At 39.0% G+C, this 23,391-nt stretch overlaps 1 protein-coding gene across 5 annotated transcripts in view; it reads right to left on the reverse strand.

The window, feature by feature from the left end:
- Positions 1-6,333: 6,333 nt before the first annotated feature.
- The window catches only part of drc9 (dynein regulatory complex subunit 9), a 54,934-nt gene continuing 37,876 nt past the window's right edge, over positions 6,334-23,391 (reverse strand). Inside the window, exons 2-10 of one of the 5 annotated variants that reach the window (XM_073928777.1) lie at positions 22,163-22,315; positions 21,966-22,090; positions 18,484-18,565; positions 18,152-18,313; positions 16,280-16,354; positions 14,000-14,131; positions 13,793-13,894; positions 7,948-8,051; positions 6,334-6,427 (exon numbers count right to left, since the gene is read on the reverse strand). In XM_073928777.1, the coding sequence (XP_073784878.1) occupies positions 6,361-6,427; positions 7,948-8,051; positions 13,793-13,894; positions 14,000-14,131; positions 16,280-16,354; positions 18,152-18,313; positions 18,484-18,565; positions 21,966-22,090; positions 22,163-22,315 (1,002 nt within the window). In that variant the 3' untranslated portion in view covers positions 6,334-6,360. Of the gene's footprint in view, positions 6,428-7,875; positions 8,052-13,792; positions 13,895-13,999; positions 14,132-16,279; positions 16,355-18,151; positions 18,314-18,483; positions 18,566-21,965; positions 22,095-22,162; positions 22,319-23,391 lie in introns of those variants that run through there. The other 4 variants (XM_073928776.1, XM_068214704.1, XM_068214703.1 and 1 more) reach the window with 4 other exon arrangements.

A 23,391-nucleotide genomic window follows, 5' to 3' on the forward strand; every position in this document is an offset into this window, starting at 1 on the left:
CACACACATTCAAACACACTCATACACTAGGGACAATTTAGCCTACCCAATTCACCTGTACCGCATGTCTTTGGACTGTGGGGGAAACCGGAGCACCTGGAGGAAACCCACGCGAAGGCAGGGAGAACATGCAAACTCCACACAGAAACGCCAACTGAGCCGAGGCTCAAACAGCGACCTTCTTGCTGTAAGCCGACTGCACTACCTAGTGCGCCACTGCCTCGCCTATATTTTGATTTCTAAAAAAACTTATTTGTAATCATTACAGAACTTTTTAATAATTGTTAAACTGTTATTGTGTTACTTGTCTTTGGTAGCACTTTCAGATAGAAGATATACAGTAATAACTGTAGACCTACATAGCACTAAAATATCTTGCAAATAATAATTGCCTTATACATTTTATTTTAACATTTTTACTTTAAGTTTTTATTTTTTATTTATTTATTTTTTGCCAGAAAACATTGCTAGAATTTTTTTCCTGATTGGTACGATAACACCGAAAATAAAAGCAAGCTGTAAATATTTTGGCACTAATTTTGATCAAATCAAACACTGAAATGATTGTTTGTTAGAGTAATATTGGGTCTAAGTTGGTAACAGTTGGGTCTCCGTACCTGCCGCTTTACCCAACCCAACAGCAGATGACATTGTCTGAGAAAACGATAGGTCTGGAAGTGGTCTCCGAACCTGCATGAGTGTAATATTTAGTATCACAAGAGGGCGCTACATTGTTTTCTCACAGCCTTTTCTACAGATACTGAGTACTGATTCCTTGTCATGGTGATGGCTGATAATAAGCACCGATTCGAATGCTACAAGCTTTATAATGCATTGAGCACATTATGAACCTTAAGAGAAGATCTTGCCTTACCGCAGAGAATAAAGGAAGGATGCTGCATATAAAAGCTTAAACACATCTCTTTGTGAAGAGTCATGGACAGAAGCAGCTTTACAGAAAACAATTCATCCATTCATTTTACTCTGGCTTAGTCCCTAATTTATCAGGGGTCACCACAGCAGAATGAACCACCACAGAAAATAATAAAACACAAACATAAAAATTGTTATAAAAAATTACAATGCAACTTGGAAACACTAAATGATGAAAGAAGAGATCAACATGTCTCAATTAAGAACAAGTTTTGAGTGTATGTTTGATGCATAAGAAGTTAAAACACCTCTAAATCTAATACTTCTTTACTAAAAGAAAATAGGCACATACACTACTGTTGTTAGCAATGAGTGTATTACAAGAATTTATATTACATTTATTACATATGTAACGTTTCCGTTCCTTTGACTTTTCTTCTTCCTCTGTGTTGTGTTATTCTTTAATGAAGGGCCAGACACAGTATTTAGTTAATCCTTCTACTGAAATAATAAACAATACAGCCCTTTTAGGTTGATTGCTTGCTGCAGACATACAACATCTAAATAAAACAAAATCAACCGCATGGCCTTGCTAAAGAGCACAATCCAGTAGACATTTATAAAACGCCATTTAACTTACAAAACCACATGTCACAAATCACACTGAATGCTCAATGATAATAATACCGAATTATAAACTAAATTTGCGAAATCGCGACTTTTTAAAATTAATATTGCTATATAAAGACAGCATGAAAAACACCTACCCACAGCATGGCTGTCTCTCAGCATCCTAATGTATGTCTGCAATACCCAAAATAATCCACATGAGGGCACCCCAACATTATAAAATACACATAACTGCTGCATATTTCAGTAGAATTCACAATGAATAACTTCGTTACACTTATTCATGATAAAAAAAAGTTTTATTTGTATAATAATTCCAGCCAGCTTTTATTGAATTCCCAGTGATGGGTTGCAGCTGGAAGGGCATCCGCTGCATAAAACACATGCTGGATAAATTGGCGGTTCATTCCGCTGTAGCGACCCCTGAATAATAAAGGCACTAAGCTAAAAAGAAAATGAATGAATGAATTAATAAATGAGTATAGACAAGACACTGTTTGATTAAGATGAAGTGTTTTAAAATGCATATTTAGTAAAACAAAGGTTACAGAGTAAAGAAATATATTGTGTGTTTGTATATTTATTTCACTACCTTCAAGAGTTACCCTGTAAATCACAGGGGAAAAGGAGAGAACAAATACTGTAATTACACTTTAACAACTGGGAACAAGGAGGGAACAATGCGTCACTTTAATTTACAACCTGCAAATGCTGTATTTGCTTTTAACTACAGGGAACAAGGGGGGAACAAATACTGTATTTCTCCTTTAACTACAGGGAATACTGTATTTCTCCTTTAACTACAGGGAATACTGTATTTATCCTTTAACTACATGGAATACTGTATTTATCCTTTAACTACAGGGAATACTGTATTTATCCTTCAACTACAGGGAATACTGTATTTATCCTTTAACTACAGGGAATGGGGGGGGGGGGGATGGGGAGAAGGCTAGGGGGGGGACAAATACTGTATTTATCCTTTAACTACAGGGAGCAAGGAGGGAAGAAGCTAGATGCTTCAATGCACTAGTGTATATTTGAACCGTAAGAACAGAGAAAATTACAGCAGCAGTTTTAATTGATTGAAGACCAAATTACTACATTTTTCTATAAAACATCAGCTATGGATTTACTGAAATGCAACTGTTAGTCCCCCCTCTGTAAACAGCAGTAAAGATGCTAGCCTGTTTTAATCCACATTGAACCCTGATAGTAGGCCATGCCTGCCAACACTCCTGTTTTTCCCGGGAGTCTCCCGTATTTCCCCATGCACACCGAATCCAATGCGCAACCATCTTCATCCCCGCACTTCAGTTTGCGCGCTTCTAGAAGACCTTACCTGGCAATTGTTATCATTGATAAGAAAATGATTCAATATATCCCTTGCAGGAACCCAACTCCTTTCCTCTGGACCGTAACCTTCCCAGTCTACCAAGTACTAGAATCCTCGTCCCCTCCGTCTCGCATCCAGAATGCGCTTAACTAAATTAACCGGGGGGTGGATGGGGAGGGCAGACCGGAGTAGGTGTTTTTGGGTAGGCTAAATTGTCCATAGTGTATGAGTGTGTATGGATGTTTCCTAGGGATGGGTTGCAGCTGGAAGGGCATCCGCCATGTAAAACATATGTCGTGTAAATTGATGGTTCATTCCGCTGTGGCGACAACAGATTAATTAAGGGATCAAGCGAAAAAGAAAATAAATGAATTTGTGAATATTGTTCAGTTACTTAAATATTTTCAGTCATTTATTGTTATTATTATTTTTATTAAGCATTTATCACACTGTTTAGTATTAAGGAAATTAATATTATGTCTTTCCTCACATACAATAATTTATAGTACTCTGAGTAATTTTCTCACAACAAATTTTATTTTTGCGTACTTTTTTCATGAAGTCCTACAAGTAATCAAGCTGCAAACAACGCAGGAAAAATTGTGAAAATGAATAATACATAGATTAATAATTATTTATTATTAAGTAGAAAATAACATCATATAAAATGAATGCTTACATTCTTTTTAAGAAGATTTTAATTTCTTGAGCCAAAAACTGGAAATATCTGCAGCAATTGGTGCACAGTATACTGTTGTCAGAGACCTCCTTTTTTGATTTGTAATATCCAACTGGGAAAAAAATACACACATACGAGACAGAGCTCATATTGTAAAGTCTATGCAGATTACTATAACTACTTATGCAGGTCTGAGTGTGCAGTTGGGTCTCCGGGCCTGCAGCTTTACCCTACTTGATGTATCCATTTGTTGAACACTTCAGAATGTGGACAGAAGCAGTAGGGTTTTTCTCGTAAAAACTTCTTTCTTATATAGATATGTCTTGGAATAGGGCACGCAAATCTGAACGCCTTGAAAAAGTCATAGTGCTACCGGTAGTTGTCCACAAACTCTTCCGCCTTAAAGCTCGGCCTAGGCTAGTAGTTGATTGACACCTCATTTGCATTTGATTTATCATTTGCAATTTTGGTTTAACGTTTTGATGCACCATTTTCGGAGTCAGTTTGAGGATTTAATTCACCATTCAAGAGTTCACACTTAGCTAATGATTCATCAAAGCTTGTTTGGCATGCTGTCCCAGGAGAGAGCCCCGTGCTCAAGGGATCCACGAGCCCGGGGCTTCCCCCCGTTCGCAGAGCTAGAGGATCTCAGAACTCCCCGGCTGCGGTAGCTAAGGGAACACGTCAGAAGGGGGCTAAGCAAGTGCTTGATTGTTATGCATGGTGTATATCTTTAGATGGTGGGAGGAAACCGGAGGACCCGGGGAAAACCCACGCGGACACGGGGAGAATATACAAACTCCTCACAGAAACGCCTACCAGCTAGGCAGAACCAGGGCCAGTAGTGTTCTTGCTGTGGGGCTCACAGTGCTAACCATTGGGCCGCTGTGCCGCCCTATCAATGGTAAAGGAGGAGAATTGGGGAGGAAGGGGGGTTCTTCCAAACGAAGATAAAGTGGACTGAAAACTGTGGTTCTTTATAGTAGCTTAGGGCACATATGATTGGAAGATAATGATTAGCTAATACGAGACCAGCCGTGATAAATCACAAGCATGTGATAATCTGAAATTAGTTTATAAACAAACTTCACTTCAAGAGTTCACACTTAACTAATGATTCATCAAAGCTTGTTTGGCATGCTGTCCCAGGAGAGAGCCCTGAGCTCAAGGGATCCTAGAGCCCGGGGTTTTTCCCCCGTTCGCAGAGCTAGACGAGAGCCTGAGCTTGGTGGATCTCAAAACTCCCTAAAATGCAGTAATTAATTGCTCGGGACAGCAGCCGCATATTTAAAGAAAAACTCCCCAAAAAGCAAGGAGAATGGAGCTATATCAGGCTGCTGGATATAACATGGAAAGGTAAGAGAGGTTCTTGCGGGAGGCTTGTGTATGGAGGCTATGAAGAGTAAGGAGATCAGAGCTATATGAGGGAACTGGACATAATATGGCGAGATGGTAAAGGGGAGGCTTCTGCATGAGGCTTGGCAGAGAGGGCTAGGGAGGGGTTTAATAGAATTGGGTGCTAAAAGAAAAGCTGAGAGGTTGGTCGTCCAGCAATATCCTAAGTGAGGGGCATGAGCCGTGTTTGGCGGGGAGTGGAACCAGAGGGCTGGCTTTGTCTCCTGCGGGAGACGGGTAGGGTGGGGGTGGAGAGAGAGTTGTGACATGTGGGCTGATAAAAAAAAGGGAGGGGGGGGGGGCTCCAGAGGAGTTAAAGCACGAAAGGGACCCCTGCGGGGGTCAGAGCTTGGTTAGGTTTGGGCGGAAAGGAAATAAGGTTTGGAGTGGGGTGTTGGGTTTTAATGTAGATTGAGCAAATATCAGATATAAACAAAGGGGAGGGAAGAAGGAACATGTACAACATTATAAATAAACATATAAATTCACGCAAAAGGGGTTTGGTTGACTCCTGCTGGAATCGAAGTCGTGGGGTGGGGGATGTAGGTGGGGATGGTTAGCAGGAAGGGGAGAGGAAGTGATTGCTTAGGGGAGGAGTGACTAGGGAAGGGGGGGGTTGAGGAATACTAAGGGTGACTCTTGAGAGAGACCTGAGAGGCGGAGAACTTCTTTAAGGTGTTTTTGGAACCAGAAGCAAGTTACTGGACGGTTAGCTTCATCAGTAAAGAGTGGGGGTAGAGGGTTAGCCTCTTGGGATTTCCTTAGATCTAGAAATCCTAGGAGGGTTTGGAAGAGGTGGGTGGGGGAGGGTATGTTGAAAATGTAAATAAAGTGTCCTTTGTGGAATTGATCTGTTTTGCTTTGTTTGATAAGGAAATAAATGGTTTCCTTATCTTGCAAAGTTAGATCTGACATAGTGGGGTGGAGTGATGGGTTGAATTTGGATGCAACTGTTAATTCGGAGCATCTGAGGAAGCCGAAGAAGGCTAGGGTGAACATGGCATCTAGGGTGCGGGCTGTGTGGGAGGAAATGTAACCTTTGCGTAGGGTATGAATGCATGAGCAGAGGATTTTGAGTGTGATGGGTTGTCTGTAATCGGTGGTGGTGGGGTGGGCTTTTTGAATACCTTTAATAAGGAAGGAGGTTTGCGAATTGTTAATGGTGTCGGAGGAAGATCTGTGAATTAATTTGTGAAAAAATTGCATCCCACTGATATAGCTTTTGATTGAACTTGCTTGAATGTGTTTTGCTGTGTGCAGGTGTGCTATGAAGGAGGTGATGGAGAGGAGGAAAAAATCGGGGAAATGTAGGTGATGGAGGGTGTGAAAGTGTTTGAATGAGTTCCATGCTGTGAGGTATGAATGGAGGGTTCTGGGGGCTACAGCTTGTAGGATGAGAGATATGGAGGTTTGGTGTAGATTGTAAAGGGGATGGTTTATTGCAATATTATTTCTGAATAAGGAGGGACAGGCGTTGGGTGAGGGTCCGCCTCCGGGGCCAATAGCCAGAATTTCTGGAAGGAAAAATGAGAAAGAGTCAGCAATTTGGTTTTTGCAACCAGGCACATATTCAGCAGTCATGATAAATTGTTTTTGAGCAGATATCCAAGTGAGGCGTCTTAGCAATGGCATAATTGAAGGGGAGTAAGAACGCCCTTTATTGATGCATTGTACAGTAGCTTGGTTATCACAATGAACTAGAATGCTTGATGTGGACCATTCATCTCCCCAAAGGATGGCTGCTGCGACTATTGGGTAGAGTTCAAAGAGGGCCGAAAAGCTTTGGTTTTTTGGAATGGAAGTCAATTGGGTTGGCCATGAGGCGGCGAACCAATGCACATTATAGTAGCCTCCGAATCCAACTGACGGGACAGCATCTGTGAATAAATTAATGTCAATGGGGGATGCTACTAAGTCGCTGTAGAAGAAGGAACAGCCGTTCCATTGCTTAAGGAAGGAGATCCATAAGCTTATTTCTTCGCGACTGGGTTTAGAGAGAAGGATTATTTCCTCTAAATCATGGACTGTGGTGGAGAGTTGGAGAAGGTGAGTAATGAATGAGTGGCCTTGAGGAATTATGCGCATGGAAAAATTGAGATGGCCGAGAATAGATAGGAGTTCCCGTTTAGTGCATGTCTGTTTTTCTAGGAACATCTGTGTGTCATTTGCAGAGTCAGTTTGAGAATTTGATTCATCATTTGCAAAGTTGGTTTGAGGATTTGATTCATCATTTGCGGAGTCGGTTTGAGGATTTGATTCACCATTTGCAGAGTCGGTTTGAGGATTTGATTCATCATTTGCGGAGTCGGTTTGAGGATTTGATTCACCATTTGCAGAGTCGGTTTGAGTATTTGATTCATCATTTGTGGAGTCGGTTTGAGGATTTGACTCACCATTTGCAGAGTCGGTTTGAGTATTTGATTCATCATTTGTGGAGTCGGTTTGAGGATTTGATTCACCATTTGCAGAGTCGGTTTGAGGATTTGATTCATCATTTGCGGAGTCAGTTTGAGGATTTGATTCATCATTTGCAGAGTCGGTTTGAGGATTTGATTTATCATTTAATCTTTTAAGCATTTGAACTTTCATTTTAATTTTGTTAGGAAAAAACTTCAATAACTTCCTGTTAAATTGACATCAAATATAAAAAGGAATGGAATTTGCCACTGTGTGTTTTTCTAACTTGCACCTCAGAAGAAGTTGCTTTTGAATCTCTCTCTGGAAGCACAGCACTCAAGACAGTTCTGGGAGATAATATAAACTCCGAAAAGTTGGATCAAACTATTCAAGTCTATTCTCAATCTAGAGCAGAAATATAATCTGCATATTTACAAACATGAGAATGAACCTCCAAACACAAATACATGCGTGTTTATTTTCATTTATTTGATATTTTTTCTAATCATACAATTATATTCCAAATGATAATTATTATTATTATTTTTTAATTTATGTGCATAAATATTTATTTATTTATTTATTTATTTATTTATGTATTTACTGCCACTAAAATGTTTGTTGTGACAGTCATTACTTCCTCTTCTTTTTGCCCTTTTTCCCATCTTTTTTCTTGGATTTATCTGCTTTCTTGGAACGTGGTCCTTTGCGAACAAGAGTCCCCCGCCACCAGGCCTGGATCTGTAAAAAGACACATGAAAATGTATTATTGCCAAAATAATACTCAATAAAATTCTGAATGGAAAAATCTGAGTTATCTCAACCCACATTTGATAGACTTCAGTTGGAATGACAAGAAATTCAGATGTGATACAAAAGGGATTTGATTATTTTCCATGACCCACAATTTTAAACCACTGGATTAAAAATATCAGCATAAATAAGTCGGTATATCTATTTACCAGTCCTTATTATAAAAAATACATTCTTGATTTTTTTAACATGTTGCAGTTACTCTATATGAACTCTATATGAAGCCGCGCAAGGTGCTTCCCAGATCTCGGGGAAGAACGTCTCCTCCCGTGTTCGAGATCTCTACGGAGAACCGCTTCTCCCCTCTCCGCGAGTCGGGTCCTGATGTGGCCATCATCGGTGACTCGATCGTTCGTCACGTCCGTGCCGCCTCCTCAAAAGGTAATAAAGTACGTACTTTCTGCTTTCCTGGTGCCCGTGTGAGAAATATTTCTACACAGATTCCAACCATCCTGGGCGCTGCCGAGAGCCCTGGTGCCGTTGTCCTCCACGTGGGGACAAACGACACCGGGCTCCGGCAGTCGGAGATCCTGAAGAAGGACTTCAGGAGCCTGATCGAGACGGTTCGACGCACCTCGCCCGCCACGCAGATCATCGTTTCTGGGCCGCTTCCTACCTACCGCCGAGGAAATGAAAGGTTCAGTAGGCTTTTAGCTCTGAATGAATGGCTAATAACATGGTGTAAAGAACAGAAATTGCTCTATGCTAATAACTGGAATCTTTTCTGGGAGCGTCCTAGGCTCTTCCGTCCTGACGGCCTGCACCCCAGTCGAGCCGGAGCTGAACTCCTGTCGGACAACATCTCCTGATTACTTCGCACCATCTGATTAGCAGGTAAAAATTCACAAAATTCACATTATAGCCACCTAGACTCTTGTTCACCCCACTTAAACATCAGTAACGCATATCTGGCGAATCCTATAGAGACTGTGTCTGTTCCTCGTATTATTAGATTAAGAAATAAACGTACTGTGTGCTCCAGAAAAAATCTAGTAAGAATCAAACCAGAAAAACCAGTTGAAAGTGAAAATACAAATTTCGTAAAACTTGGTCTCCTAAACATCAGGTCACTTGCACCTAAAGCACTTATCATTAATGAAATAATAACAGAAAACAATCTTAATGCACTCTGTCTCACTGAAACCTGGCTGAAACAAAATGACTATATTAGCTTAAATGAAGCAACTCCTCCAGGATTCTTATATAAACATGAGGCTCGTCAAACTGGTCGTGGTGGTGGAGTTGCATCAATCTTTAGTGATTTCCTTAATATTAAACAGAGAAACGGACTTATGTTTAGCTCCTTTGAAATATTATCGCTTAATGTTCAGCTTCCAGATACTATGCAAAAACCTATGTTATCTCTTGCTTTAATCACCATATATAGACCCCCAGGACCCTATGTCAAATTTCTAAAAGAATTTTCTGATTTTATTTCTGACTTACTAGTCAAAACTGATAAAATGCTAATTGTAGGTGACTTTAACATCCACATAAATGACGCTAATGATACATTAGGGCTCGCGTTTATGGATTTAATACACTCACTTGGGATAAAGCAAAACGTTGTGGGTCCAACCCATCGCTTAAAGCATACATTAGATCTAATTCTGTCTTATGGAATCGATGTTATTGACGTAGACATTATACCACAAAGTGATGATATTACAGATCACTAGAGGTAGTGATCTGTAATATCATCACTTTGTGGTATAATACATATAAGCTGTGTTTACCTGAAGTCAGCATACCCGCTCCAATACTCCGCCCTAGTAGAACTATTGTTCCGTCAACTAAAGATGAATTTATAAATAACTTACCTGATCTCTCTCTATTTCGTAATGCACCCGCAAACTCAAATGATCTTGATGTAGTAACCAGCAGTATGGATGCCATCTTTACTAGCACACTAAATACTGTGGCACCCATCAAATTAAAAAAGGCTAGAGAGAATATAACTATACCATGGTATAATAGTCATACTCGTGCGCTCAAAACAGCAACCCGCGCCCTGGAACGTAAATGGAAAAAAACTAATTTAGAGGTCTTTAGAATTGCGTACAAAGACAGTATGTCCAGCTATAGGAGGGCTCTAACATCTGCCAGGACCGAGCACCTGCGCAAACTGATAGAAAATAATCATAACAATCCTAGATTTTTATTTAACACCATCTCTAAATTAGCAAATAATCGGTCATCCTTGGAACAAACTGTTCCACCGCAAATTAGTAGTGATGACTTCATGAATTTTTTCAGTGATAAAATAGAAGGCTTTAGACAGAAAGTAGGAGATGCCAAACTTTCTGCACCGGCTTATACTCCAAATCCTGTAAATATTTAATTGAATCATAATAATAACCTACACTGCTTCAAAATCATAGAACACGAAGAGTTAGTAAAAATTATAAATAGCTCTAAACCAGCTACGTGTATGCTGGACTCAATTCCAACAAAATTACTGAAAGAGCTGCTACCTGCTATAGGAGAACGAGAACCTCCTCTTAACATTATCAACTCTTCTTTATCTATAGGCCATGTTCCAAACTCTTACAAGCTAGCTGTTATTAAGCCTATTATTAAGAAACCGCAACTAGACACCAACAACTTAGCTAACTATAGACCTATCTCAAATCTTCCATTTATGTCTAAAATACTAGAAAAAGTTGTTTCCACTCAATTATGCTCTTTTCTGCAGACGAACAATATTTTTGAAGTGTTTCAGTCAGGTTTCAGGGCTCACCACAGTACAGAAACCGCCTTAGTGAAAATAACCAATGATTTACTCTTAGCTGCTGACCAAGGGTGCGTCTCGCTATTAGTTTTACTCGATCTTAGTGCGGCATTTGATACCATTGACCACAATATCCTCATAAATCGCTTAAAGTCTACAGGTGTCCAGGGACAGGCTCTACAATGGTTTAAGTCATATTTAACTGACCGCTACCAGTTTGTGAATATTAATGGACAGCCTCCACAAGTCAGCCCAGTAAAGTATGGGGTGCCTCAAGGATCAGTTTTAGGCCCTTTACTGTTTACAATTTACATGCTACCTCTGGGAGACATTATTAGAAGACATGGAATTAGCTTTCACTGCTATGCAGATGATACTCAATTATATATTTCAACTAAACCTGACGAGACGTCTGAACTTTCTAAACTAACTGAGTGTATCAAAGACATCAAAGACTGGATGACCAACAATTTTCTTCTCTTAAACTCCGACAAAACAGAATTATTACTTATTGGGCCTAAATCTTGCACACAGCAGATCTCGCAACTCAATCTACAATTAGAGGGATACAAAGTTAGCTTTAGCTCTACTATAAAAGATCTGGGTGTCATATTAGACAGCAATCTAACTTTTGAAAACCATATATCCCATGTCACAAAAACTGCCTTCTTTCATCTGAGAAATATCGCTAAATTACGAAATATGCTATCCATCTCAGATGCAGAAAAGCTAGTCCATGCTTTTATGACTTCGAGACTGGATTACTGTTATGCTCTATTTGCTGGCTGCCCAGCATCCTTTATTAACAAACTTCAATTAGTACAAAATGCAGCAGCCAGAGTTCTTACCAGGTGTAGAAAATATGATCATATAACCCCAATTTTATCCTCCTTACACTGGCTGCCTGTTAAGTTTCGTATTGAATTTAAAATATTACTTCTCACCTATAAAGCTCTAAATAATCTAGCTCCTGTTTATCTAACCAACCTTCTGTCTCGCTACAAACCAACTCGCTCTTTAAGATCTCAAAATTCAGGGCTTCTGGTAGTACCTAGAATAGCAAAATCAAGTAAAGGAGGTCGAGCCTTCTCTTTCATGGCTCCTACACTCTGGAATAGCCTTCCTGATAACGTCCGAGGCTCAGACACACTCTCCCAGTTCAAAACTAGATTAAAGACCTATCTGTTTAGTAAAGCATACACTCAATGCATCACCTAGCGGGTTCCACACAGGCTTCTGCATCTTGCTTATATACACTATGAACAGCAGCTACGCTAATTATTCTCTTTATTCTCTATTTCCACCTGGGGATACTCATCCCGAGGTCCTCAGATTATGCGGAGTCACTGATTGGATCCAAGACCGGCGACGTGATGATCCCAAGGATTCCATATCCGGGACCAGGCCATATCCTGAGCTGCTGCTGCGCTGATGGTCGTGGGGAGTGGAGAACATGAGTCTGATTCCAGCGACGCTCCAGGGACAGACGAGTCTTCGCTGAGGCCATCTTCCAGCCTAAACCACGGCGAATGAAGCTCTGCACAAGACTTTTGGCCAGCGGAGAAATTAAAATGGTCGTGCCCAACTGAGTCTGGTTCCCTCAAGGTTTTTTTTCTTCACTCCCATCAGGTGAAGTTTTTTTCCCTCTCCGCTGTCGCCACTGCCTCGCATGGTTCAGGATTGGTAGAACTACGCATCGATGAATTTGCTCTTCAGTGTTTGAACTCTCAGTAATGATTAAATCACACTGAACTGAGCTAAACTGAACTGAACTGAACTTAAACACTAAAACCTGAACCACACTGTTCCAGTTACTATGACCATTTATGTGAAGCTGCTTTGACACAATCTACATTGTAAAAGCGCTATACAAATAAAGCTGAATTGAATTGAATACATCTGACCACACGTGGGGTTGTGTCGGCCGACTGCTCTGGAATATTTAGCATGCTAAATGTTGGATTTCCGTCTGTGAGGTGGTGAGAGCCTCGTTGATGCGTTGTTCAGTAGTTCACACATAAAAAGCGGCGAGCGCCGTGCACTCGCAGATTTCTTCCCGATCACAGCCCGATCTGTCGGCGAACTCGTTAACTTCCAAATCGGGCTCAAATCAGGCTTAAAATCCTCTAGTGTGAACTAGGCTTAAAGGACTGAGCAAAATTGTTTCTACTTTATAATTAATGTTCTCAACTTACAGCAATACAACTTTACAATGAATGCAACTGTTTGTATTCAATACTTTATTATTATTATTATTATTATTATAACTTTCCATTTTCCATATCTGCAACGCCTGTATATTGGCATTTTTTTTGCAGTCCACTTGAATTTAACTTGGCAATATTTTTTTTTTTCTTTATTGGTATTGATTGTTTTGAAATTCAAATGGCATTAACATGCCTGTTTTAATTTCTGTAATAAATATGGCTGTCAAGCCAGGATCTTGATGGTTTATTGTGGGTTTGTTGTTTATTTTGGGCACAAAATAAACAACAATGGTTATGTTTATTTATTATATATGATTTTTATATGATGGTTTATTGTGGGTTGGGTTTGTTGTTACAAGTTAAACACAAACTCTAATAAACAATTATATTTTGAATTTAAATAGTTTTTGTCTTGCGTTCATATTAATTTTACATTTGAATAGGCAAAATTACAAGTTTCAGTCTTTTAAATGGGATTAATCGTTTTCAATTTTCCAAAAAATGTGCGATTAATTAGTAAATTTTTTTAATCGATTGACAGCACTAATATATATATATATATATATATATATATATATATATATATATATATATATATATATATATATATATATATATATATTCGTTAACAACAGCACCCGCTGTTCAACGAATAGTAATAAAATATCCTCTCATAACTATTATTTATTTACCTAACCGTACTTTTCTTTGAATTAATCTATAGATTTTACCTTTGTTGCTGCATTTTTTTCCCTCTGCTCTTTCTCCATCTGGGCTCGTAAATGCTCCTTCTCTATCCTGTCTTCAATGACAACATTCTCCATGTCTTTGCACTGAAAAAAAAAAAAGTCATTTGCAGTTTGCCACTTTTAAAATACATTTTTGTTGGAAATTAATAAGGAAAGTAAAGACGTAATACAGAGACTTCATATTAAAACCTTTTTAGATAGGTCTTGAATTCGTGTCTGGCTGCTGTTTCTTTTATTCTGCAGAGCAGTGATTTCTTGCTCCTTCTCCTCCATGTCCTTTTCATAACGATGGATCCAATACTGTAACTTCTGCTTTAAGTTCTTTTGAGCACAAAGAGTTATGTTTCACACTTACTTCAAAACAATTAATAAAGCATATTCAATAACCTATGAATATGGGTAGTATATATAAATTTGGCATGTACTATGTTTGCAATCACACTAATGTGGTTCAAAGTAGTAGCTACTGTTTCAGACTAGCATATTTCTCAATTGGTTTCTACAGCTCTACTGTGATGTAAACCTAGTGTTATATCTGTTCTGCAAATCTGAGGTCCACCCTGCCCTGCCTGCTAAAAATTCAAGCACTGGTCACCAGCATAAATATATATTTTGTACACTTTCATATTTACATTTTGGAATTTTCCTTAATTATCAACAGAATATTATAATGATTATTGATATGATTTACACTTAATTACTGTAGTGTATCCGGTTAGCTCTTTATATTCTCATATCGTGTCCAATGTCCACGTCGTGGACACCGCCCTCACTATTCTGTTGCCTATGTCGCCTCTATGGATGCGCCAGCCAAAATATGACCCTTTTTATTGTATGATAGGGGCTTTTTAAAAACAGTATGTGAGCTGAGTAGTATGTCTGAATTCATAGTATTCAAAAAACAGTATGTGAGAAGTACCCACATGACCTACTGTACTACACCCAATGAGGCTACGGAAGAGAATTAATGAATGGGATTGCAACGCGGGTAGGTCATGTGATAAAGACAAACGGCGGATATACTACATGCAAGCTTCATTCATACTTCTCACTTTCATACTACAGGGTGGGCCATTTATATGGATACACCTTAATAAAATGGAAATGGTTGGTGATATTAACGTCCTGTTTGTGGCACATTAGTATATGTGAGGGGGCAAACTATTCAAGATGGGTGGTGACCATTGTGGCCATTTTGAAGCCGGCCATCTTGGATCCAATTTTTGTTTTTTTCAAGAGGGTCATTTGACACATCAAACTTATTGGGAATGTAATCTAACGGAATTTCAAAAGAAAAACATAAGTTTTTTACAAGTTTCTGGCCACTTATAAAATGTGTTCAATATGCTCCTCATTGTGTTGGATTGCACAGGCCAGTTTCAGGTGCTGCACATCTTGTATCTTCACACCATTAATTAATATAACCACTTATTCCCATTTTTTAAGGTGTATCCATATAAATGGGCCACGCTGTATGTTAAAAATACTTTTCTATCGGCCATATAGTAAATTCAAATTCAATCATCTACAAGAGTTGTAGACAATTTCATATGTCATCGCACTCTTTTCCTCTCCATATGCACCAGACACTGTCTTATAAACACACCAAGTTTCTTGGGAAATATTGTGCAGTTTTAAGTGTGCATCAAACAGGTAAGTGGGCTTGACAAACCACCTGTATAAGACACTCTTTTCTCTGCATGTGTGATTGTAAATGCAGATGTGTATTTATATGTGTGTAAGTATATAAAATGGGATTTGAAGTGTTTCTTCATCCTCATTTGTAATTCCCTTTGGATAAAAGCATCTGCTAAATGATAGTCATTGACTAGAAAACGACTGACTACTTCAATTCTGTCTAATCTGTTGATATGACGACTAGTCAATTTTTGGACTATTGTTAGACGACTATTAGATTTTCACTGACCGCCCAAATTTAGCCTTGTTTTAGCAAAGATGTCTATGTGTGGATGTCTAATATATGTTTCTTTTAAACACTGAATTGCTTGGTGGGATTTTCGATTTTACAAAGAATATAATGATTAAGAGTACAACTACTAATGCTACTACTACTACTACTACTACTAATAATAATAATAATAAAAGGGTGATGCGGCACAGTAGGTAGAGCTGTCGTCTCACAGTAAGAAGGTCGCTGGTTCGAGCCTTGGGTGGGTCAGTTGACATTTCTATGTGGAGTTTGCATGTTCTTCCTGCATTCGCGTGGGTTTTCTCCAGGTGCTCTGGTTTACCCCACAAGTCCAAAGACATGCAGTACAGGTAAATTAGGTAAGCTGAAGTTGTCCATAGTGTATATGTGTGAATGAGAGTGTATGGATGTTTCCTAGAGATGGGTTGTGGTTCATTTCACTGTGATGACCTTAATAAAGGATGACCTTAATAAAGGAACTAAGCCGAAAAGAAAATGAACGGATGAATAAATAAGAATAAAAGCTATACTTAACTCACTGCATGTTGTTGTTTTAGGAAGGCCTCTGTTTCAAAGTGGACATTCTTTTCCTCCTCAATTTTCTCTTGAAGCATCTGAGTGCACAACCAAAAGTGGAATTAATAAATTACAATGTTATGGTATATGTGCATTTTACAATATGTGTGCATGCCGGGATTACTGGTAATACTGCATAGGCAAATTCTGAATTCATGAAACTTGATAAACTGTATCAAAAACAAAAATACTGTATATAGCGATATCTACTCAAAATTCCATAGTTTAAAAAGTGTTAGTTCTCCCAAACATTAACATTATGATCTTAATTACTCACACTCATGTCATTGCAAACCCCAGATACCTCCCTCCGACATCTCATTCTATATTGACAGCAAAATAGGCTTATTCAAAGTCTAGAAAATAACCAAACTACATCAAACACAAGATATATGCCATCAGAGGTACAATCGGAACATTATCAAGCTACAGGAATACATTTGAGCGCACATAATATTCTAATTCAACAGTTTCTTCTCCAGATTGTCAGTATATTGAGCACATTTTTATGAGCACTGTGTACTAATGTAATCTCCTCTAACAAAAAACACAGGCAAGGTAATATGTCAGAGAAGCAAGATATATAACAGTGAGCCCTATACTGACACTGAAGAAAATAATCTTTTGAATTAAGTTATTATTTGTTTATCTGGAAATATTCTCATTATACAATTAAAGATACATCGACTGTTTAAAGAATGTTTTGGTACCATTAAGATTTAGTATGCTTCCACACCTAGATTTTTGTTTCAGATCCTGGTGCATTTTCCCAGTTAATGTGGTTCATTTATCATACAGTATGTGAATCCAGCTATCACACATCGATCGCCTGAATGAGGTGGTCTCGGCTCGATTGAAACGAACTCTGGAGCAAATTGATTGTAGTAAGAAATCAATTAGATCTAAACCAGGCTATATCACAGTGTATTATGGTTGTGTAATAGCCATATTTAGCTATATGAAGAGAGAATTATGAGTAGGACGGGATATCATTCCTACCGGTTTCATATAAAATTTGAAAGTGAAAGCATGTTAACTAGCAATTAGGGTGAGCTGTTTATCCGTTATGAAAAATCTGTCATCTGTTATTTCTCTCTATAATGTAAAGCATATAATGTATAAGCCCACTGGTATGTATGGGACAGTCTTACATCTGTTTTATATCTGGTGACAATGTCTGTAGGTGTCTAAATTAAAAATTAATGTGCAGCTTTTTGCTTAAAATGTCTTTTTGCTCATTGCCATAAATTAAAATAAGGACGCATGACAGCTGAGCGAGACTCTTCAAAATAAACCATGAAACTCTGACCAATGTGAGGAGAGTTTAATTGCACATGACTTGTTTAAACTATTTTGGTCCGTTTAGAAACTTTACCATGTGAAAATGAATCACATCAAGAACAAAGTGCAACATTGTAACAATTTTAATCCCGGTTTCGGAACAAAAGGATCGATCCACAGGTGTGGAAGCACCCTTAATCTAGAATAACTTAATTTGTATTTCAAAGATGATTGAAAATCTTAGGGAGTTGACATGAAATGAGGGTGAGTAATAAAGCTGTATCTGTTTTTGTGTTTCAACGATGCAAATATACTTTATTTTTCAAAATGTCTTGATGCATAGCCTAGTAAAAAGCCTTGTAAGTTTTATCTGCTCTGACACACAATTTGACATGTCGATAGTGTGAAGACTTTGCCCAAAGTTCCTTTGTGTTTCAGTGGTTGCTAAATATTTTGGGTGGTCTCTAGGGCACTGACAATGAGGTACTGCAGAGCACTGGGTGGTTTGTGGGACACAAAATTATGAAGCAAGGCAGAACAAGCGAATCACATACCTTAACTTCATCTTCTAGTTCATTCTCTTTGTAACTGTTGTGCTTTGATTCCTGGTAGACCAGCTGTTCAGCACAGCTCTTCACAAATTTCCCTTGTTGGTTTGTCCTCACCCTCATGTCCTGTACCTGGTCTTTTAGGATGGCCACCTCTTCCTCAAGCCTCTGGGAAGAAAGTAGTATTTTCTTTAAGAAATATGCAAAAAATTTAGAGCTAACAAACAAAAAAGCAAACAAAAAAGTTAGCTAGTTTGTCGTTAGGTCAATTATAATGTCTTATTGTCACATTATTTTCATTTTTAAAAGCATATATGTGTTCAAGTCCATTAGATTACCTCACACTCCTCTGTTTTTTCTTTGCGAATGTCAAGTAACTGCTTTTGCAGTTTTTTAATCTGGCGACGACCTTCTTCCTCCCTAGATGTAAAATAGGGTATACAGTATTATGCAAAATTTTGGCCACCCCTGATAATTTTCATAATTGCAAGCTATAGTCTGCTGGCCTTTCAAATCAGCAGTTTCATTTGGATATATTTATATCCTAGAAAAAAAAGCAGCATTTCAGTTCTGACATAACATTAATTCAATCAACAGATGCAATGCAATTTAACTATTAACAAAGACAGACAGGTGCAAAAAAATTTCGCACCCCAACAAAATAATGACATCAATCTTTTGAACAGCCACCTTTTGCAGAAATAACAGCCTGTAGATGTTTCTTATAGTCAAGGATACGTCCCTGAATTCTTGCTGAAGGTATCTTGGACCATTCTTTCTTGCAAAAATAACTTCAGTTCAACCAGGTTTGATGGGTGCCGAGCATGAACGGCCCTTTTCAAATCAATCTATAGATTTCCGATTACGCTTAAATCTGGAAACTGGGATTGCCATTCTAGAACAGTATATTGTGTCTGAGCATGAAGTCCTTGGTAGATCTGGAACTGTGCTTTGGGTCATTTTCCTGCTGAAACATCCAACCCTGTTGTAACTTTTGACTGATTCTTGAACATCCAGAATCGGCTGATACTGGGTGGAATCCATGCAACCTTTAACTTTGACAAAGTTTCCAGTACCTGTGCTTGCCACACATCCACAGACTATTATGGACCCTCCACCATATTTTACAGTAGGGAGCAAGTTCTTCTTCTGGAATGCGGTGTCCTTTTTTGTCATGCAAAGCACCTATTGTCATGGTTTGGGAAGGATGAGGGAGTGAGGACCCAATTGCAGACGAAATTATTTATTTTAAAATAAAACATGACAGCAAAATAACAACCCAGAAGGGGAAACATTAATAAAACTAATAACCAATAAAAAAAAAAAACTAGGATGGAAAGGCTGGCAGGTATCAGAACTGGAACACTCAATACTGGAACAAGGCAACATGCAAGAAAGAACTGGCACAGAACAGCAGACATGAGGAGAATATAAGCAGAAGTAAATTAACACAGGTGAACAAACAGGTGTTAAACAGTTGAATCTAATAAACTAATAATGGGTTAACGAGGAGGGTGGGACTAGACAATAGACGGGAGAGCACCTGACACAAAGAGACAACACAAGCCATGTGCTCACATAAAATGAGACTAGAACATGCAGCCAATGAGGGAATTCATAAAGATAGCCTCTTTGGGGCTGGTGCAGACACTGGCAGGTGCTCTGGGGCTGGAGCCGACACTGGCAGGTGCTCTGGGGCTGGAGCAGACATTGGCGGGCGCTCTGGGGCTGGAGCCATTGTGGTAGAGGAGCCCTTTTTCCTACTACGCTTCCTTATTTTTTGTGACGGAAAGCTGGCCACCCCTTCCAACACTGCAGTATGCTTCACTGTCTGCAGGACTGGTGAAGTCTGTTGCAGGTGCCTTAGTGGGTGATGCTGCAGATGAAGATGGATGGGCTGCAGCAGGTTCAGTCACCACTGGAGGGGTAACGAGTGAGGAAGATCTTTTTCTTCTCCTCAATTTCTTCTCAGTGGGAGGCAGCAGGGAGCTGGGTTCATGTGGGTCTGTAGATGGAATGACAGACCAGATTCTCTCCTGAAGACTTTCATGAGCCTCTCGAAGTACCATGTGGTCTAAACTGTTAATACGAGTAACCCACCAATCTCTGTATCTGGAGAGGATATAGGGGCTTATCAAGAGCAAAGTTCAGGAGGTTTAAAAGAGCCCAGTCATTAAATTTAAGCCCCTCCGCTGCCATTTGGAACCTCTCCGCAAACTCCTACAAGTCCACACCATGTTACTGCAGCCCATGCAGACTGAGAAGCTGTGACATGTGGCTAAAGAAGGAGTCATTCTGCTTGATCTGCTAGGTCCTCATTTTGGGCAGTTAGTACTGTCACGGTTCGGGAAGGATGAGGGAGCGAGGACAAAATTGTAGACAAAATTATTTATTTTAATATGAAACAAACATTCATTTCAAAGGAGAAAACATTAATAAAATAAATAAACAATCAAAACTAACTAGGATGGGAAGGCTGGCAGGGATCAGGACTGTAACACTCAGGACTGGAACAACATGAGAAGAATATAAACAGAAGTAAATTAACACACTAGACTAGACAATAGACGGGAAAGCACATGACACAAAGAGACAACACAAGCCATGTGCTCACGTAAAACGAGACTAGAACACGCAGCCAATGAAGGAACTCATTAACTTTGCATTCACAATAAAGGACAAGACTGAAGCATGTGGCCACAATATAAACACAGAGCCACGTGCTTGGACAACACAAACATAGACGCAAGACAAAAGCACACAATAAACTAAAACACCTTATCTGGCGCTTACACATAAACAACGCGAATGTTTCATCTTAGCGCCAACTGAAACCAAAACCAACCAGATTGAGACGCTGAGAATGAAACACAAACACAAGTACAAGAGTGAGCGTCCCAAGCACGCACAGTTGCCGCGCTCCCGCTTGATGCTACGACGAGATTGATGCTCCCAGAGACACACATAATGACAGAAAACAAGTGCTCGACCCGAGAAAACTTGAGCCGAGCACAACAGAACAAGACAGAGCTAGTGTCCAGACTCAGGACAAGACCAGAGTGGCAGAACCCTGACACCTATGGTTGTGGCATCTGACCACATTAAGTTTTTCCAAAATGATCCAGGTTTGTCCAGATGAGCCTTTTCATGCCTCAAACAACTCTTCTCGTTAGCAGAATGCAGAAAAGTCTTCTTCTGCATCACCTTCCATAGAGCTGTTCTTTGGGAAGAGTGCGCTGAACTGTGGAACGATGTACAATGACATTATTAGCAGTAAGATGTTCCTGGAGCTCTTTGGAGGTGGTCTGTGGTTTATCTGTGATCATTCTAACCATTCTTTGCCTTTGCCTTTCAGATATATTTCTTGGTCTAGCACATCTTTCATTCACCAGAACTGTTCCTGTGGCCTTCCATTTTCTTACTATATTTCTGACTGTGGAGATAGAGACTTTAAACCTTTGTGATAGCTTTTTTGCATTCTTCTCCTAACTCATGATGATAAATGATCCTAGTTTTTAGGTCATTAGGAAGTTTTTTTGAGGTTCCCATGTTGCTACTTTTAGGTTCACAATAAGGAGAAGCACAACTAGCAATCGACTATCTTAAATATCACTTTTCATGATTGCTTGCACCTGTGTTAGGATTGTTAGGTTTACTGAGTCACTCAAATCTATTTTCTTTGGTTGTAATTAATCAGCGTAAAGTTACTACAGGTTTAGAAATTCACACTAAAGATACTTGCATAGCCTATTTTTAAGTTTCAATTTAATTTCACACATCTCAATACTGCTACATTATGTATTTCAGTTCATCTTAAAACCTGTTTATTATGTCAAGAAGCTCAGCTTTCTTCTTCCGTTCCTCTGCCACTGCAGAAAAGAGACTCTGAAAATTGTTTTTCTTCTGCAGCTCCTCCAATAAAGCATTGATCACATCTGATACAAACTGCCTGTAAGAACAAAGATTTTATTGAATAAAGGCTTATTAAAAATTACAAAACATCAGAAAATTGTGTACTTGCCTGTCTTTCTGCACTTTGGCCAGGTTGTCAGAAGCAAGCAGAGTCTGCTGAATTTTGAAGTGCTTTTGGGATTTGAGTTCTCCTGAGAAATTTGACAAACTGCTTCCAGCCATCAGTTGAGCTGTTTTTAGATGCAGTTCGGTCCTTTGCTGCTAAATAAAGAGAGTTACAGTCAGGTCCATAAATATTAAGACATCGACACAATTCTAACACATTTTTGGCTCTATACACCAACACAATGGATTTCAAATTCAATGAAAGTTGACAGCAACAAATTCCATATGCAAATAGCACACTTGAAATGAACTCTGGACCTTTCATCAGCTCACTGTAATTGGGATAATGAGGGAATAACACACACCTGGCCATAAAACAATTGATAAGCCAGTTGTCCCATTACTTTTGGTCCCCTAACAAGTAGGAGGCACATATGCAAACTGTTGTAATTCATGCATCGTTCCCCCCACAGTCCTAAGAATTGCAGGACAGGTGAATTGGGTAGGCTAAATTCTCTGTAGTGTATAAGTGTGTGAATGAGTGTGTATGTTTTTCCCAGTGATCGGTTGCAGCTGGAAGGGCATCCACTGCATAAAACATATCCTGGATAAGTTAAGGGGGTTCATTCCGCTGTGGCGATTAATAAAGAGACTAAGCTGAAAAGAAAATGAATGAATGAGTCTGCAGTTAAAACACATCTTGTTAATTTCATTTCAAATCTACTGTATTTGTGTATAGAGCCAAAAATGTGAGAATTGTGTTAATGTCCCAATATTAACACAATTAATGTGTTAAACGCCTGACGGTATTTAAAATGTGCCATAAAAAAGCAAAAACATGTTTGGGACATGTCTGTTTACAATTACCTAGTATTACTTTTACCCCCATTTTGTCTCAATAAGACATTGAGCTCCAGTTACAACACAAGAGCTGTCTAATAAATTTGCTGTAAGCTGGATCAATCTTGTGAAACCTGTCTAGGTCAAACTTCTTTCTGCGTCAAAATCATATTAAAGTAATAGTTTGCATGAGAGCTGAACACATTTCAGAGCCAACGTTTAAATGAACACACTTGGCGGGGGTTGATGTTCTTCAGCACCACAGTTCACACATTCAACATGGTGCGCTGGTCTGAAAAGGAAGTGAGCTTTTATTGTGAAGCATTTTGCTTTTCTGCATACAAAGTCCACCATCTAAATAATAAATGCACCATAAAGCAACCATGAAT

Source organism: Danio rerio, chromosome 18 (assembly GCF_049306965.1).
Source record: "Danio rerio strain Tuebingen ecotype United States chromosome 18, GRCz12tu, whole genome shotgun sequence".
In the NCBI taxonomy this organism is placed as follows: domain Eukaryota; kingdom Metazoa; phylum Chordata; class Actinopteri; order Cypriniformes; family Danionidae; genus Danio; species Danio rerio.